The 19,323-nt window shown below is 38.4% G+C and overlaps 1 protein-coding gene across 3 annotated transcripts in view; it reads right to left on the reverse strand.

Annotated features, from left to right (window-relative positions):
• Positions 1-1,155: 1,155 nt before the first annotated feature.
• LOC129280527 (retinoschisin-like) overlaps positions 1,156-19,323 on the reverse strand; it is a 34,700-nt gene continuing 16,532 nt past the window's right edge. For all 3 annotated transcript variants that reach the window (XM_064111818.1, XM_064111819.1, XM_064111817.1), the window contains 4 exons: positions 19,098-19,285; positions 11,128-11,286; positions 9,258-9,410; positions 1,156-3,882 (listed from right to left, as the gene is read on the reverse strand). In XM_064111818.1, coding sequence (XP_063967888.1) covers positions 3,877-3,882; positions 9,258-9,410; positions 11,128-11,286; positions 19,098-19,285 — 506 coding nt within the window. In that variant the 3' untranslated portion in view covers positions 1,156-3,876. The remainder of the gene's footprint in view (positions 3,883-9,257; positions 9,411-11,127; positions 11,287-19,097; positions 19,286-19,323) is intronic.

Here is a 19,323-nt window from a genome sequence, read left to right on the forward strand (position 1 = left end):
ATACCACTTTTTGACAATTACAGCGGTGTCACATCTCAGAGAGAAATGACAAAATTTATGACATAAGTTGTGACAAAGTTACAGAATACCGCCCAGTGGCGTAACAGGCGGGGGGGCAGGGGGGGCAAGTTGCCCCCCCTGGCGGATTTCACCGGGAAAATAAAAGAAAAACGGGAAAAAGAAAAAAAGGAGGGAGAAAGAAAGGGAAAGGGGAAGGAAAGGGGAAAAGGAAAGGAGGAAAGGAAAAGAGAAAAGTGAAAAGAAAACGAAGAAAAAACCTTTTTTAATGGGAAAGGAAAGAAAGCGTGAAAAAGCGTGAAAACATTTGAGAAAGAACAAATTATTGAGAAATAGGCCTATGTAATGCAATAGCACAGTGGGAAATAAATATAAAGATGGCAAAATGGCAAACAATAGCGGGAAACGAAGGTAGAATGTAATTATTCAAAAGCTAAATTGGAAAACAAAGAAAAGGGACAAGAAAAAAAAAACAATAACACGACCGGGCTGCCGATGATTGAAATTAAAGAGCGGGAAGAAAGATGGACTGCATACAACATTGTGCTATAAGCTTGCTAAATTTTATGCAAATAAGCTAACGGGGCTTTGCCCCAGACCCCACGCAGTAGGGGGCTCTTCATCTATAACCTTCAAATGGCTCTATAACGCCCCCGTTCAATCACGTTCAATCACTGGCATACAGGAGGAGGGGGGGGGGTCGTGGTTCCACACCCAAGAGGAATTAAAAAAATATAGGAGACAACGTATAATGAAATGTGTTACTTGCTGAATATAATGGAAAAATCTATCACATCATTAGAATTTAATTTCAGTAGGCAATTTTTTTCCAGCTCGCTTTGCACGCTGGCGACTTTTTACAAAATTTTCCCACATTGCTATGTTTTGCCCCCTCAAAATATTTGGTTCATTATGCAACTGGGTTTAATAAATGTGTTGTGTAAAAGCTATATTCTGTATATGCCCGCGATTTGATTAAAATTGCGGAAATCTGCGAGGTTTAAATGGCTTTGATATCAAGAAGTTCCGGGGGCTCCGCCCCGGACCCCAAACGCGTATGGAAGGGTTGGGCCATGGCCCAAAAAAGTTCTACAGACAAGAACAAAAAAAAAAGGAGGAAAGAAAAGCAAAAGAAAATTGAAGGATATGATTTTAATTACTGAAAATAATGTCAAACAATAGCTCAAAGTTAGATTCACATGAAAAGTTGATTTTTTTCTCGCTCGCTTCGCTCGCTCGGGACTTATATATAAAGCAGCTTTTTAGCACATGTGCTATACTGCGCCCCTCGTTGTTTTTTTGTTTTGTTTTGTTTTTTACTCTTCACGCTACTGCCGCAAAGAATCCTGATCACAGTGGCGTACAGACCACCGTGACAAAAAAGGAATCTAAAGAGAGAAGAATGAAATATATTATTATCTGGATATCATGTCAAAATCTATCACAAAATTTGATTTTTGTATTAAAAAGGCGAAAACTTTTGCTCGCTCGCAACTTTTTTTAAAGATATATTCTGGCCTTCTCGAAATAGTCGCCTCATTACACCATTACGCCTGTTCATACCATGATATGACCGGGAAATTTTTGGCTTTTGCCCCCCCTGGCCACCGACCCCTGTTACGCCGCTGATACCGCCCTAGTTTTTGATAAAAGTAGAAAAAAATAATGATATTGGAGGAGATTGGTGAAATATCCATCAGAATTCAATCATTTTTGTCTCGCCTGCATAGCAGAGCGAAACTAAAGGCACCGCTCTCTGACAGAGGCTTTGTAAAAAACATCTCAGCCAAAGTTAAGTTTTTGAAATGTCATAATTTGAAACTTGGACATAAGGTCACATGATGAAGGTCAAAGGTCATGTAGGGTCAATGAGCTTTGACCATGTTTTGGGTATTCAGATTGAAATCTTAACCAATTAAGGTTTTTGAAATGCTATTATAACTTATCAAGTGTATAGACCTAGTTCATGAAATTTGGACATAATGGTAATAAATTATCACTTATCATCTTGATTGTGTATCAGGTCATATAATAAGGTCAAAGTTCATTTAGGGTCAATGAATTTAGTGTTTCATATAAATTATAGTTTTCTTTCTTTTGAACAATTATTCATCTTATTTGTTTTCGAAGTCAGCACTCCAATTTGTACAAACACGTTTAAGATATCTGTTACTTAAAAGTCATAAAAGTCATTTCATTTTTCTTCCGGGGACAATAATTTATAGTACATGTGCATGGATTACGATTGGGATGGGGGTTCTGGGGCCCGTTTTATAAAAGGACTTACAACCATGGAAACCTTGATTCTTATTGGCTGCTGTTACCATGGTATGGCAAAGTTACAACAGTTGTAAGTCCTTTATGAAATGGGCTCCAGGTCACTTGTACATTGTTAGAATTTTTTTTGTGAGCACCAAATAATGATTCTCAGTTACAATTTCTACAGAACATTTTAATAACATGTCCTACAGAGGCAAAAACTGGGACTTAACAGTTCACCATAAAGTGTGCACAAAATCCTTTAATTTCACTTTTGAAAATGAAAAAGCCCCCCTTCGCTTTATTCAAAAGTTTTTTTTTTCATATCTTTCGCCCCCAGGAAAAATATTCTGCATAAGGACATGGTCCACATACTTGAATTCGATCATAAACACTTTATGTTTTTTGCAAAAATCTATCATACACAGTGGGAATATCTTAATACTCTCACTCCTACACCATTTATCAAGGCACATTTTAAAAGAAAATAAATAAATTGAACACAATTTATAGCATTCAAAGAAAAAAAGGTATTTATCAGATACTCCAGGATAACCCCACGGCTAATAAAATGTTTGATAGCTCAACACAGACTACAATGTTATAACTGCTGGTCGTGTCCATACATGTAAATGCGCATAGAAAAATACATCACAAGTCACGATATTTAGAACTCATTTTGCTACTATGTTATTGTTTTTTTGTGTTAGAAATAAAATGTTATGAATACGAAGTAAAAAAAAATGAAATTCCAGAGATGAAAGACCTACTGCGCTTCTTTTGTAAATAGCTTTTCCAAAAGTGTTACTGAGTCTGATATACAGAGTTTCAATATGACATCTCCAGAGTTTATATCAGTCATTACTAAGTATTTTTAAAAACCTACATGTATATGACAGGAATATGAAAGTACAAAATCTCATCCCAAAGAGAAAGAAATATAAAGGCCTAGGCAAAACAGGTATAGTAGGAATACTCGTAAACAAACTATTGAAACCTATTTGATAGAATGATTTGAATGATAATTCCTACGTCCGAAGTAATCATGTAGTATGGTCCTTCATGTATTTGTGCTGCGTGAGAACGATCAAGAACAAAAAAAAAAAAAAAAAAAAAAAAACATAAGGATAAATAGAGTGAATTGAGAAAATACACATTTTGATGGAAAAGTGAGTGATTTTGGTAGCTTGAAACTGTTATTGCAGACGTGGTATTAATTTATCAAGTAGAAATTTTCCGGAGATTATAGTAAAGTACAGTATAGTAATGTACTATTAAATAACAATGCAGGTTAAAAAATAGAACAGACTCATCATTGAGGACTTCTTTCAAAGAACAATATTAGATCCCCTAAAACCTAGCTTATTGATGTACATACATTTTTGTAATAAACAAGGTTTAGATAACTTGTGTATTGAAAACACTTTCTAACCAAAGGAAATTCATTAAATATTGTTGTATAGGCCTACATGTATACATAATGATGAAAAAATTAAAGACTATATAAAGTGAAGAAAATTGAATAAAACCCTCCATCTTGCTGTTCCGTTCACTGATTCCATCAATCGATCAATTTTGTTTGGTCTCCGATGTTGGCAATTAACACTGAAAAACATAGAGAAAAATATGAAATTATCCTATATTCTGATATTTACCTAAGGATGGTTGGCTAACATCAAGTCATGAAAGAAACTACAGAATAATCTGCAGTTTCATTTAATCTGAGATTAAATGAAACTGCAGATTAAATTTACTATATTATGTAAGCAATTATCTTGGTAGCAGGGACAATGTCTTGCGAGGGATTTGAGTAGGACAACTTGGGAGGGATTTGAGTTGGACAACATGGGAGGTATTCAAGTAGGACAACTTCAGAGAGATATCAGTTGGACAACTTCAGAGGGATTTGAGTAGAACAAATTGAGAGAAATTTGAGTAGGGCAATTTGGGAGGGATTTGGGAAGGACCACTTGAGATGGGTTTGAGTAGGTCAACTTGAGAATGATTTGAGTAGGACAACTTGAGAGGGATTTGAGTAGGACAACTTTTTTTTTTATATTATTATTATTTATTTGACCAAAGCATGATACAAGCATAGGTGACATTATACATGGTAAAAACAAACAATACAGAACGGAGCAGTGCTACATGCTGGTCAGGGGTGATAAAAGCATAATTAATAGCTGTTGCTCGGAAGCATATCACCCCCCACATGTAGCACTGCGTACAAATATCAACTTAGAAAACAAATTGCACAAATTATAATCTAGCCCAATGTTTGGCGAAATTTCTATAAAATAATAATGAAATGCAGAAGCTGATCGATGTTTACAACTAGAGAATGATTGAAAGTAATAATCAGAAAGTAGTCTACTGGTTATTAATAAGACGACTGGTGAAAAAAAAAAAAAAAAAAAAACGATGATGAGTATTGTATTACTATTCTGATCTAATCTGGCAATGTGAAGCATATTTAATAGAAAAGAATACAATTAAGAGTATGATAATTTATAATTTAAGAAACCCAAACAAAAATTAAGCTAAGATTAGTCTTATTTCTTATCTTGTGGCAAAGAGGGACTGTTTTAGAGAAAGGAGGAAGGAAGGTAAGGAATTGAGAACAGCAGCATCCCTTACTTCAGTGGAGAGAGCATTCCATATTCTTGGGAAACGACGAGAGGGTGAAAGAAAGAGAGCTTGGGTTCGAGAAGACAGATGACAAAATGTAAGGAGCTCTTGATGACGGGAATTGATGAGGACATTTCGTGAGAGAGATTCACATTGGATGTGACCATGTAGACATTTGAAAATAAAGGAACAGAGCAAGTAATCCCTTCTTGAGGCAAGACTAGACCAATTGAGGCGCGACTGGGCGTTGTGGCGTGCGCCTGTAATCCAAGCTATGTGGGGAAGTTACAAATTGTTGCAGAGGTTCGAGCCCTGGTCACGTCTTTCGGATGGTGACGTTAAAGGTCGGTCCCAGACGTAAATAATCATATCTGATTGATACACGTCTGACAAAACTCAAATACACACACACACACGAGAGTATATCTTCATAAGACATGTCTCCCTTCCGCTGCTTGAGGGCCAGACGTGTAGCTGTTCGCTGCACTCTTTCCAGTTGCTTTTCCTGTTGAATGGTGTTAGGATGCCAAGCTGGGTAGGCATATTCCAATATAGGGAGAATAAGAGACTTATAAAGTGAGAATATTGAAGCAGTAGAAGACTTGCCTGCAATTAGTCTAATGAAGCCGAGAAGGCGATTTGCCCTGCTTACAACATTATCAACATGTAGTTTCCATTGTGGATTATTGCTTATTGTGATGCTAAGGTACTTAAACGTCCAATGTCATAGACCAGTCATGGATAACGTTTATAAGTTGAGTAACACATGAACGTTTTTGAGTAAACCCATGCTGGTTCGGATTAATCAAACCATACATCTGAACGTGTTCATTGATCGATGAAACAACTATTTGCTCAAGAAGTTTGCAAATAACTGAAGTAAGTGCTACTGGCCTATAATTCTTCAATAAACTTCTTTCACCCTTTTTGAAAATTGGGGTTATATTTGCACAACACCAGGATTCCGGTATCTTGCCCGAAACAAGTGATATATTAAAAAGATGCGACAGAGGAGATGTAAGTTCATATGCACACTCTTTAAGCACAAATGGGAGGACACCATCAGGTCCAGGAGCTTTAGAAGGTGAGAGCTTTAAAAGATGCCTGTAGACCTGGTATGGCTCTACCCGAAGAAAGTTCTGGAATAGGAAAGGGGCAGGGAGGAGCCTCATCAATGACATGTATACATGGATTAAAAATAGAGGCAAAATAATCATTGAAAGAATTAGCTATATCAGTGGGTTCAGTGACAGTTACACCATCAATAGTAAAGCTAGGAGGAGGGGGAGACTGTCTCCTCTTACTTACAAACGACCAAAAACTACGCCTATTATCCTTGCGTGAAAATAAAACATTAACATACTCCCAGTACATTTTCCTAGTGACATGCTTACCTTTATTCCTGACAATCTTATATTGACTCCAGTCTACATCAGATCTAGATTTCCTTGCTTTCTTAAACAATCTGTGTTTATCATTAATGAGTTCCTTCAAATCTCTAGTGATCCATGGACAGTTCTTAGACTTTCGTTTTGTCTTTTTCGGAATAGAGTCTCGAATGGCTGCATCAAACAAGTCCATGAAAATTTCATGCGAAGCATCAGGGTCAGAAGGGTCCATGAAGGCACTCCAGGGAACGTAATGCAGGAGACTACGAAGATGTTCAAAGTCACCACTTCGGGTATCAAGAAATTCACGGATGACAGACGGCCTAGGTGCAGATCTATGACTCCGAAGCCTTACAATTACCGCAAGATGATCCGATTCCACAGGCGACGAAGTTATATCGGTGCTCGAAATCCAATCAGGGCGGTTTGTGAATACAAGGTCGATGATTGATCCTTGGTATTCAGAATCCCTTGACGGTCGTGTCACATCCTTCACAATCTGATAGAGACCTAACTCATTTGTGACATCGAGTAGTCTGTTCCTTGTTGAAGAGTTGGATATCTCAGGATTCATGTCCACGTTGAAATCGCCTAATAACAGACAACCATCGTAATGCTCAAATTGTATCGATGAAATATTTTGACGAAGGCAATCCCAAAACGAGACATGACTAGATGGTTGACGATATAAGAGACCAAAAATCCATGATTCTCGGCTTGTCTTCATAGAGAACCACATCAATTCTATATTCCCAGGGTCAAGCTCAATGAGTCTGATTGGATTCAATGCTGCATGGATTCCGACCAACACACCGCCACCACGTCCTTGAGCTCTATCACGACGGAAGACTATATAATCATCCGGTAGCCCAAGTGCAGAATCATCTACAAGGTGTGTCAACCAGGACTCAGTGACACAGATGATATCAGGGTTTTTGGTGGCTAAGTAAGCTTCCAATTCAGATGTCTTGTTCTTTAAGCTCCTTGCATTGAAAAGGACGCAAGTTACATGCTTCTTTTTGTTACTGGGTGCACTTGTACTCTCATGGTTTACTGGACCTGGATTACTTTCAACATCACCAGCAAGAAGGGAATGGGTCATAGAGGTGCCGGTGTGATGCTTGACTTCAAAGAGTTCAATTTGAAAGCAAGCTGTACTATTTGCATAATACGAGACCCTTGATTTCAGATACCTTCCATGAATAAACCTATACTGGCCATGGTAATGCTGGGTTAAGTTAATTGATGAGGCAACGGAATGTTCATTGTTGATTAGCACAAAGGTAACAAAAGCGACAAAGTTGATCAAGTTGATCGACCCCATTGTTAAAAGGGTGCGTTAGACCGAAGCTCCCTGACCGAGTTAGTTCGAGCTACATGTAGATCTGTGCTCTATAAAGCAAACATCATATTGCACGACTGGGACCAAACGATGGATAATCAACTTCTTGTCAACTTCTCAAAAGATTGTTTTCTCACCGTTCTTGATTTGAATCCGTATAATATCCTGCTAATCATGCACTTGAATAAATCCGTATCATACTAGTTGGTATGTTCCAGATAAATTTTTTGAAATAACCATAAAAGTAATAGTTTCAACGGAGGAATTTTATGTTGAGACAGCCTGTATACAGCATATCGAATATTAAGAGAGATTTGAGTAGGACAACTTCAGAGGGATATGAGTAGGAAAACTTCAGAGGGATATGAGTAGGATAACTTCAGAGGGATATGAGTAGGACAAATTCAGAGGGATATGAGTAGGTCAAGTTTGGGGGGATTTGACTAGGAACACTGGAGAGAGGTTTGAGTAGAACAACCTAGGAGGGAATTGAGTAAGTCCAGTAAGAAAGTTGGACAACTTGGGAGGGATTCAAGTAGGACAACTTCAGAGAGATATCAGTTGGACAACTTCAGAGGGATTTGAGTAGAACAAATTAGGAGAGATTTGAGTAGGGCAATTTGGGAGGGATTTGGGAAGGACCACTTGAGATGGGTTTGAGTAGGTCAACTTGAGAATGATTTGAGTAGGACAACTTGAGAGGGATTTGAGTAGGACAACTTAAGAGGGATTTGAGTAGGACAACTTCAGAGGGATATTAGAAGGACAACTTGAGAGGGATTTGAGTAGGACAACTTCAGAGGGATTTGAGTAGGACAATTTGAGGGAGATTAGAGTAGGACAACTTCAGAGAGATTTGAGTAGGACAAATTCAGAGGGATATGAGTAGGTCAAGTTTGGGGGGATTTGACTAGGAACACTGGAGAGAGGTTTGAGTAGGACAACCTAGGAGGGAATTGAGTAAGTCCAGTAAGAAAGTCATGGCTATTTTAAAATTGAGTCCATGTTAAAGACTATGTAGATTTCAAATTGGCAACTGGGTATTATGACAAGGGGCAAGGACAACTTTCCCATTGGCCATGTATTTATCAGGGATTTGTATTTTTCTCCTTATTAGTACCCATTCCCTGGGGGTAGCAATAACCCAGGTTGAGTATGTTTGATATCCCCATGAAAGTTAAATATAATTTGAAGTAAAACTTTTGAAGAAAATACAATTTTAGCCATTTTATGTATTGGAGTACATAAAAGAGTAGTCCTTGCCTTTTACATCACTATGACATCACATATGTGGCCAATTTGAAGTCTCCATGGGCATGATGGGTATAGTGATTGCCAATTTTACAACTTCATAACTTTCTTATTGTTTGTCCGATGTTGTTCAAACTTCCACCTATCAACTTGTCTATTAAAATGTTCCTTTTCCCCTGAAAACAAGTCTTTATTTGGGTTGAATTCTCTTTTAAGTTTTTAAAATGTCACCACTTCATCGACCTATTTCATGAAACTTGGACTTAGGGTAATCAAGTATCACTGATCATGGTGCATGAGTTTCAAGTCACATGATCAAGGTCAAAGGTAAAGCAGTAATGGAATGGCTTTCCACACCCATTTAAACTGACCTTGGATGCAATGGGGCCTTCACCGTATACTTCAAAGCGGAGACTAACACGGCCACGAAAAGTGAGTGGCATCAGACGCACATAACGGCAATACTGCGGTTCCGGCAGATCGTTCTTCACTACACTGTTCTGATTAGAATTTCCAGTGAAGATCTTTGATGCAAAAAGGAGTAAAAGGATCAACTTATATTGTTTTCATTAAGAATAAGATTAACTTCCCCCTCCCCCAGTGGTGTTACTTTATATAGAAAGGTTAAGAGAAAGTTAACAAAGCAGGAGTGTTCATTTTCTCTTTAAAAATTTATATTGAACCATTGAGGTTATGAGGTCAAAGGAGATTGGGGTGTGAGAGGTCATTGTATGCAGGTTCATTGAAACATCTCTTTCTCAATACAACTCAACCGAGCGAGGGGTCAATTTCAAACTTTATTCATATATGTGTTTTTCTTATTTACATATTGGTTTTAGCAAGGAATCAGGTGTAGATGGTGATGCTACTCAATAAAAGAATGACTTCGGGGGAAAATACAGCTTTAATCCCTGCTTCATCATGAAGGCAGCCCGCTAAGGCAAAATATAACGAACGACCCTTATACATAATAAGGTTAAGCCCCCTGCTCTCCGAGCCTTTGTAAGGCCATCCATGGCACCGTGTTTTAGCATCCAAGATTCTGCAGTCCAAACTCACACTTTTCATCCATAAGGAAGTTACAGCTCTGTCCGTTCAACTTTTAGTTAAGGGATACTTTATATATTACCAGTTGTAGATTAATTATCGGCCATTTTCGGTAGATAGGGTATGTATCGTTGGAAAGGGGAGATTTTGCAACAGCGTGCATTTCCTCAAAATTAACCACAATTGAGCACTCCAACCTTGATCTGAGTGTCCTAATCGCCTGCCTGAGCGGACTGGTAACGGCTTCCTACGCGGTCGTGATGGCCGTATTTGTCATTGAAATTCTTGTCAATTTTGGGGCTTCCTAGCGGTACTTTCTATGATCTCTCTCAATATATAGTATTTTATCAGATATGTACATGTTAACAAAGAGCTTATAAGCCCATTTTAATCTAGAAGGTAGTTTCAGGACAACTTTGCTTGTTAAATGGTCAAACTATCGAGAGTTTCCACAAAAATCTAGAGCCATGCACAGAGAGTATGACACTTCATAACTATATGTTTAGCAGATTTTGGCAAATAAATCGTTGAGATAACAGATGATTTTCAGCTTTAATTTGACTCATCATTTTAATCATGTGCGCCTCAAAATTTGCAATAATTATCTTCTGCCTACTAGTCCCCTTTCCTGAAACAGTGCCATATTTTCAAATAGATCTAGACCTCTACATATTTTATCAAAATCCCGTAGAACTGGCAACTCCATAATTTTAAATTGATGGAAAAAAAGAGGGAGTGGAAAAAATAATATTCTGAGGAAAATGGTAGACAAAAGTATAAGAAATAGTTTTGTCATTCAATCATTGGCTTTCCCTGTTTTTTAATAATGAAAGGAAGAAATTAAGAAAAGAAATAATAAAACAAGGAAAGCCAAAGGAAAAAGAAATAAAGAAAGAAAGACCAAAAGTAAGAAGGAAAGAAAAGAAATAATGAGAGGAAGACGGAACAAAATGGAAAGAAAGGGGGGAAGGATAAAAGAAAGAAAGAATAAACCCCACAAAAACAGAGGAAATGAAAAAAAAGAAGATTAAAAGAAAATAGAACAAAATAAGTTAAGAAAAGAGGAAGAAAAGAGTGAAAGAAGGAAGTGATTTGTGTTGGGTGTTTTGGAATTGAGTTTTCCATCACGATTTATGTTGCTGTTTAAATTTAAAAATTGACATTGAACACACCCTAAGTAGCTTTCAAACTCACCTTTTCAGAAGTGCAGTACCCTGAATAGTTGACACGTACGGTATTAAAGACTATGCCATCGGTGCTGCATGCTACCTTGTAGCTTGTAACCCACTGCGCATAATCTGTGCGCCCTTGTGTTGCCACCGAGGTGATATGGTATATGTCTAATAGATCCACCTGGGAGGAAAGAAATAAGTGTTGCACACTTAAGAGTTACACTTGGAGCGAAGACTCAGATTGGCCCAGAATTATCTGATGGACATCTGACCGGCACTTTTTGTCTAGCCCACCAGAGGTGAAGGCGAGACTCAGGGATCCAAATGTCATGCGTCCGTCCGTCACAAACATTCCCGACCTTTCGTTTGAGGACGCGCACGCTTATTTACAACCGTAGTTGATTTTGGAAGAGACTTTTTGGACCCGTCATCATGGTCGTTAAATTCTGTCCTGCAATGCAAATTGTGTGACATGAGATTTTTTTTTCGTTTCGCATCTGCGACGGAAACATTCAATATGCGTTTCGTGTGCAAAATTCTGGTTGCTACTATGGTAACAGCGATTTATCCGATTTAGGACGACTTTCCAAATCCACTTTTGGTTCCTCCCAGAGCTCGAGAAGCCGCCCGGGAGGCCCACTCCCATTGAATAGTGGATACCAGGCTCGGCCATACGTAAAAAGGGAAAGAGTGGGTAAGTACGTTACGTATAGGCATATGTAGCGTTATAAGGGTGTAAAAAACGATGATTAAAATACCGAAAAACGGGATATATTTCCAATACTTGTAGGGTGTCACAACCCAAATACTTAAGAGATGCATTTTCATAATCTGGAAAAGACTTACTTCCATTGTTTAGGGTGCTTTTCGAAACCCTGTGGTCGCGCCTGGTATCCACTCATCAACGGAAGTGTACCCCCCGGGAAATCCCCCATTTCTGCGGAAAGTAAAACATACTGCCCATTACATTGTGTGCTAGAGGCATATTGTTTAGATGTTTTTTTCAGACGGTTTATGGCCTATTGCATGCTGTGTATATGTCAACGCATGCGAAAATGGTTCCGGCTGGAGAGGTGATCTGACCCCGGGGGGGGGGGGGGGGGCCACTTACATTGACGAGTGGATACCATGCGCGACCAAAAAAACACGTAAAAAGGATGTCTTTTTTACGATAGGGCACGTTACGTACGTAACGTGATAAGGGTGTCAAAAACACAAAAATAATGAAAAAAGGGTATCTATTTCGCTAGGACAATTACGTGTTTAGGGTCGAATTTGCGGGGATGATAAATTAAAATTAAAATGTTTTATAAAGGATGTCCTTTTTGCCCCAACACTTCGTGTTTAGAGTCCAATTTGCGCGAGGTGTAGAAGATGGGGTCGTACTAAACCAAATTAGGTAAAGCCGACGACCGAAGGACCCGTAACAATAAAACATTCCTGTACTTGTTTAGGGGTTCATTTCAGGGAATATTTGCCAAGAGTATAGTTTTGTTTCCAATACTTGTTAAGGGTAGGGTTTCACACGCCAACTTGTTAAGGGGTGCATTTTAAGAATATGGAAATTACGTGTTTAGGGTGCTTTTCGAGACCCCATGGTCGCGCATGGTATCCACTCGTGAATGGAACTGGCCCCCCCGGGGATCTGACTCATGGAATAAATTGCCAGTGATCCACCAATAATGTTAATTAAATGCAATATCGATTCGATGGACTGTAATGATCTATATCTAAGCCTTAATTCGGTAAGTTTTTCCTTACTCAATATGTACTCGATTTGTCTGAAAAACCACTTTCTTATCCATGTCAAAATCTACATTTCGCTTCTCTCCAGCCAGCTGGAGTCATAGCCATGATACAGGTACAGTCCCGCCGCGAGCAGAGGCAGGCAAATGGCATGGCATGCTGGTATCATAGAGCTATTATAGCTCCATGCTGGTATCGTGTGAAAGAGCTTTGCACACGAAAAGCAAGATCTATAGGGCCTGTAACACAAAGCTTAGCAATGATTGTAGAACAGTTTTCTACGTTTGATTGTATTGACTGTAATGTACAATCAATCTGAAAATCGAGTCTATGATTAATCATTAACTTTTGAGTTACCCGACTTTAATCTCGCGTTGTAGAGGATTGCGAAAGGTGCCTTATGACACATAACTCCGCAACCGTAAGTCACTTTTCAACCAAACTTGGATGGTAGATGTGCTTACGGGACTTGCATGTTATGCTGCAGTCGGAGGTCACATTGTAAGGTCAAAGGTCATTTTCATGTCAATGTTGAAGTTTACATGCAAGGCTCTCTTATGAAACCCCGGGGGGGGGGGGGGCACTTACATTGACGAGTGGATACCATGCGCGACCAAAAAAAACACGTAAAAAGGATGTCTTTTTCACGATTGGGCACGTTACGTACGTAACGTGATAAGGGTGTCAAAAACACAAAAATAATGAAAAAAGGGTATCTATTTCGCTAGAAAAATTACGTGTTTAGGGTCGAATTCGCGGGAATGATAAAACAAAATTAAAATGTTTTATTAAGGATGTCCTTTTTGCCCCAACACTTCGTGTTTAGAGTCCGATTTGCGCGAGGTGTTGAAGGTGGGGTCGTACTAAACCAAATAAGGTAAAGCCGACGACCGAAGGACCCGTAACAACAAAACATTCCTGTACTTGTTTAGGGGTTCATTCCCGGGGGGGGGGGGGGCACTCGACCAAAAAAGTGGTAGGGGTGTGCCGCGGGTGAGACAAAAAACGGGGGCCTTGGAGCGGGCTTATTGTAAAAAGGAGGGTCCTCGGAACGGGCTTTGGAACTACAATTTTGTGAAAACGGGGGTCCTTGGAACGGATCGCCAGCGTGCGAGTACGTGCGTATATGCACCCCTATGGAACGGGCATGCGTGGATGATGCAGCTAGCGCGGCCTCCGCCGGGTGCGCTAGCGCAGAGACGATGGTCGGACAGCGCTCGGCGGCCGCTTCATTATGAAAAATACGAGACATTTGGCTTCCTCCTGCTCGTACGCACGGGCGTCCGTCGATATAACACATGGTATTTTTATGAAAATATGCACCCTTTTTCTTAAAAGTTGATTGAGAGGGGGAAAAATTAATCGTATCAAGTCGGGGCGTTCAGTAATGAGGACAGGATAAACTATATTTCACTGATTTTCATGATTCATCCCATTTGATTAACTAATCTATTCGTGTTTTGGGGCTAATCTTTCCCTTACGCATTGCTTTTTGGCAGAAGTTCTATGGAAAATGCACCTTTTTTCACACAAACTTTGAGACACTCTGTATTCATTTTCCCATTGCTCGAAAATGAATGGGCAGTTAACGACGGGGTGAAAGATTTATTGAAGAATGGAATGTATAGGAAAATGAAAGCCATTTCTCCATTGGATGTTATCTTCAATACGTGTTTTTTAGATTAAGTTAGTTGTCGAATCGGCTCTTTTGGCATTTGAGGTCTCTATCGGTGACGTCACTCAGAATCGTCATGCCTGAACCATAGGCCGGGCAGGGGTCGCAATGGTAGTATGATTCACGCATAATGCACTGGATATATACAATTATCTTGTCCTCTCGTTCAAATGAATGTGAAACTTATATAATTTTCATCAGAGCATTCAACATGAGTACTGTAGTTAACATTTCTTTGTTATAAGTGAATTAAAGTCCCTCCAGTGAGTTTGATCACCCCTATTGTAAAAATGTATCACTCCCCAAGTTGTAACACAGTCAGCTGTTTGCACTCAGGGTCACTCCGTGACCTGTGTGTGCGTTCAAGAGATGTACACGATTTTCTGTCTCATTTAGGCAGAAATCTTTCATAATGCACCAAAATTGCAGCAGATCAATGCGATCGGAACGGCGGAACGAAAAATATGCGAAGCCTTGGAGCGGATTTATTTTTTTCTCTCGATAAGAACAAAGTGTTATGCCTTGGAGCGGCTTTCTTTGTTTTTTGTCTCAATAAGACAAAGATGCTATGCCTTGGAACGGAAATTTGGGTGCAAAAATGGGGGTCCCCTCCGCGGCACATACCCACTATGCAATATATACTGAGTGCCCCCCCCGGGGTTCATTTCAGGGAACATTTGCCAAGAGTATCGTTTTGTTTCCAATACTTGTTAAGGGTAGGGTTTCACACGCCAATACTTGTTAAGGGGTGCATTTTCAGAATATGGAAATTACGTGTTTAGGGTGCTTTTTGAGACCCCATGGTCGCGCATGGTATCCACTCGTGAATGGAAGTGGCCCCCCCGGGTATGAAACATACCTCTGCAACCGTAAGTCAATTAAAAAAAACTTGGATGGTAGATGTACTTAGGGGACCTGCATATTATACAGTGCAGTTGGAGGTCACATGGTAAGGTCAACGGTCATTTTCAGGTCCCCATTATAGTCTACATTCAAGATGAATGTAGACTGACACATAACTCCGCAATCGTATCAAAGTCATTTTCAAATCAAACTTGGGTTGCAACTGTCCTTAGGAGACATGTATGCATTAGCGTACCTACGGGGGGGGGGGGGGGCAGAACTGGCAGATTGCCCCCCCCTGACGTGTCACAACCCATGCAAGGGACGTATCCCTGCCCCCCTGACGAGTCTTAACTGATCCCTGACGAGCCACAAGTGGCCCGCTCCTTTGAACTTGAAGACCTTTTTTTTTTGCTTCTCAAATTTTTTTTCTGGTACGAAATCCTTTATTTGTGGTTGAAGACTTTTTTTTTGCATGTCAAATTTATTTGCAGACGAATTTGCCCCCCTTTTGAATAATCCTAGGTACGCCACTGCCTGCATGTTATTGTGTTCGGAGGTCACAAGGTAAAGGTCAAAGGTCATTTTGAGGTCAAGATTAAAGACTCTTATGACAAATGTTATTCCATCCCAGTTATTTCACAATTAACTTTTGATACAATTCTGTTGCGTGCCCTTGCAAATCGCTATATTTCTGGTCAGACACAACATCGCTTAGGCCTTTTCATTTCTTAAAATCGTCTGGGATTGCTCATTCATGGTTACATTTTCTGCTGTTCTAGTTAAATTTTTGTCTCGCCTGTATAGCAGAAGCGAGAAAAAGGTGACACATTTCCAATGGCAGTGGCATCGTCTACACTGAATCGTTGAAATGTAACTTTAAATTGGACATAAGGGTAATCACCTATCGCTGAACATCTTTCATGAATGTTAGGTCACATGATCAAGGTCAAAGGTCATTTAGCATAATTAAACTTTAACTTATTTTTTTTTATAAAGAAATGTTATTTTTTTCTCGAATATTCAGATGCCCCTATCGTGTATAACTTTAATACGGTACGTATAATCATTTTCAAATACTAGTATCACAAATAATGTAGATTTATGAAATTTAAAGTCATTAAGCGAAAGTCAAGGTAATTTGAGGTCAATGGCATTGCTTTTCTTTCGTGAATTTACCCCCCAATTTTTTTTTTTAAAGATTATTTCATCTTCACTTGTTTTCTAAGGCAGCACTGATGCTATATAGAATCGGACAATGCAGAAGAGACTGCCCCACTCGTTTTACCACTTTGCGAACTCATCCTCACCACCCGATAAGAAATATGAGAGACCAGTGGTTACATGTGACTATATCCTACATAGATTAAATCTTGTATAGTGATTGCTTCAAGTAACATCATGTGACCAAATACATGTATATTGTAACTATGATGTTCTGTGATGTTAGGCCTCGCTATATTTTTCACTAGGCGAATACTCTGACATCATTGTTGCTAAAATACTGAAATATGCAAAAAGAAAATTGATGAAGTCGCACTTCAGTATTTTGTCGCGATATTCTGTCCAATTTAGACCTTCGGAAAGCTTTCGATGTGATTCCGCATGATAAGCTATTAAAAAAAATGTTATTGTATGGTATACGAGGTACTGAATATAACTGGTTCCAATCATATTTAACAAACAGAATACAACGTGTCTCCATTGATAATGTTTTAAGTGATCCTCTCTTTGTTAAAACAGGAATTCCCCAAGGCTCGACCCTTGGGCCATTGATTTTTAGCTTATATATTAATGATATTTGTGAAATTATTAATATACCACTTAATAAAATATCGTTATATGCAGATGATACCGTTATTTTTTGTAAATCAAAAAATAAAGAAAATTTGGAAATAAAACTTCAATCTCAATTCAATATGATAGTTGAATGGATGAGGGTAAATCAAATGTATATTAATGTCGAAAAAACCAAAGTTATGGTATTTGGTACTACTAAAAAGATTAATAAATGCAAAATCAATATTTCATGTAATAACTCATACTTAGAAACAGTTGACAACGTAAAATACCTAGGAGTAATTATTGATTCTTCGATGAAATGGTCAAAACATATTGATGCACTTGTAAGCAAACTCTCACGTTTCACTGCATGTATACGTCGAATTAAGATTTATCTAACACAGAAAACAGTAACTGATTTATATTATTCTATGTTTGTACCACACCTTGATTATTGCAGTATTATTTGGGGAACCTCAACGAAGCATAATATTACCAAACTACAACGAGCTCAAAATAGATACGCTAGAATGATTTTGAATGTCGATAGATATACACCAACTAAGGTTCTGTTACATACCCTAAATTGGCAATCCGTCCAACAACGTATAAAATTCAATTACTGTATAATGATGTATAAAATAATTAATAACCTTGTACCAATGTATCTAACAAGACTCGTTTCCTATAGACCAATTTATTACTCTACAAGATATGCTGCAACCAATCCTTTACATGTCCCAACACCTAGAACAGAATATATGAAATCAACTTTTTCTTATCAAGCAATCGTCATTTTTAATACCCTTCCTTTAAATATACAAACTTGTGGATCATTTATTATTTTTAAGAAGCATTGTAAACAACTAAGTTTAGAATTTTAGTTCATTTTTAAAGTAAACTGAATACATTTTAACTGAATTCCGATATAATCATATGTGATAGTCATAGTGGGCTTTATAGTGGGGTTGGGGATGGGGATGGATTGTTGTTGTTTTCTTTCTTTAAATGTTTTATTGTACTCTATATTTTTATATATGTTTACCTTTTTAGCATTTTTTTCCTTTTTACTTGATGTTAATAAAAAAAATCGAAGATAAGACCGCCATTATGACGTTAACTGGCGTTAACTGATTTTATTGTATTACTCTATTTTTAGTATTTCTATTTTTTATCATGCTGGTATAATTTGTTGTTCTCTGGTTTTTATAGTTGCTTTCTCTGTATATTGTATGTAATGTTTTACTCTTTTTACATTGTATGATATTGTAATATTTTATTGTTAACATTTTAACAGGGCTCTCTTGTAAAGCAGTTGTATACTGAAGAGACTACCCTGGGTAAATAAAACAAAATAAATAAATAAATAAATTGTGTCTTCATTGTCCCATCTAACAAAGAGTTGTGATTGGTCCAAGAACTAACCTCAACTATATACAAATCCCACGATGTCATATTTTTTCATACAGGAAATTTGCACAATGTCCTTTTGTAAACAAAGAGGAGCATACTGAACTGTTAAAAAAATAATGAAAGCATGAATATATTATGTACATCATTATCTAGAAAATATTTTAAATCATGAATTTTAGATGTTAGTTTTGCTTGCTGTCCATAGTTGTGATTGATCAGAATAATCGCAACTCATTGTAAGACCGGGACCTGGGTCCCGTCTTACAAAGAGTTGCGCGATTGATCCGATCAATCACAACCATGGACAGCAACCAACGTCAAAATCTATTATGCGTGTTTGTTCAAAATATGTATATTCATACATTCATTCTTTTCTTGAAAAGTCACTGTGCTTCTCTTTGTTTATAAAAGGACATTGTGCAAATTTCCTGTAGAAAAAATATGACACTAATGGATTTCCATAGATTTACGATGATTGGATCAATCGTAACTCTTTATAAGACGGGGCCCTAATCTCTTGTAATATCTCTAACCTGGATCCACTGTTTGTCATCGCCTACTCGAGCAACCCAAGACCCACGAAACGGTCCATCAGCCTGGCTGTGTAAACGAGCCCTCTCTGGGCCTCGGAGAGCGTCCCATTCACTGGAAGCGGTGAGGCTGGTATCTGGTATGGATCTACTCTGAATGCCCAGGGCATGAGGGTCACAGTTGGCTGGAACTTCAAGCATACACAACACTGAGAATATTCAATCTAGA

The sequence above is a fragment of the Lytechinus pictus genome, chromosome 17, assembly GCF_037042905.1.
Source record: "Lytechinus pictus isolate F3 Inbred chromosome 17, Lp3.0, whole genome shotgun sequence".
Lineage (NCBI taxonomy): Eukaryota > Metazoa > Echinodermata > Echinoidea > Temnopleuroida > Toxopneustidae > Lytechinus > Lytechinus pictus.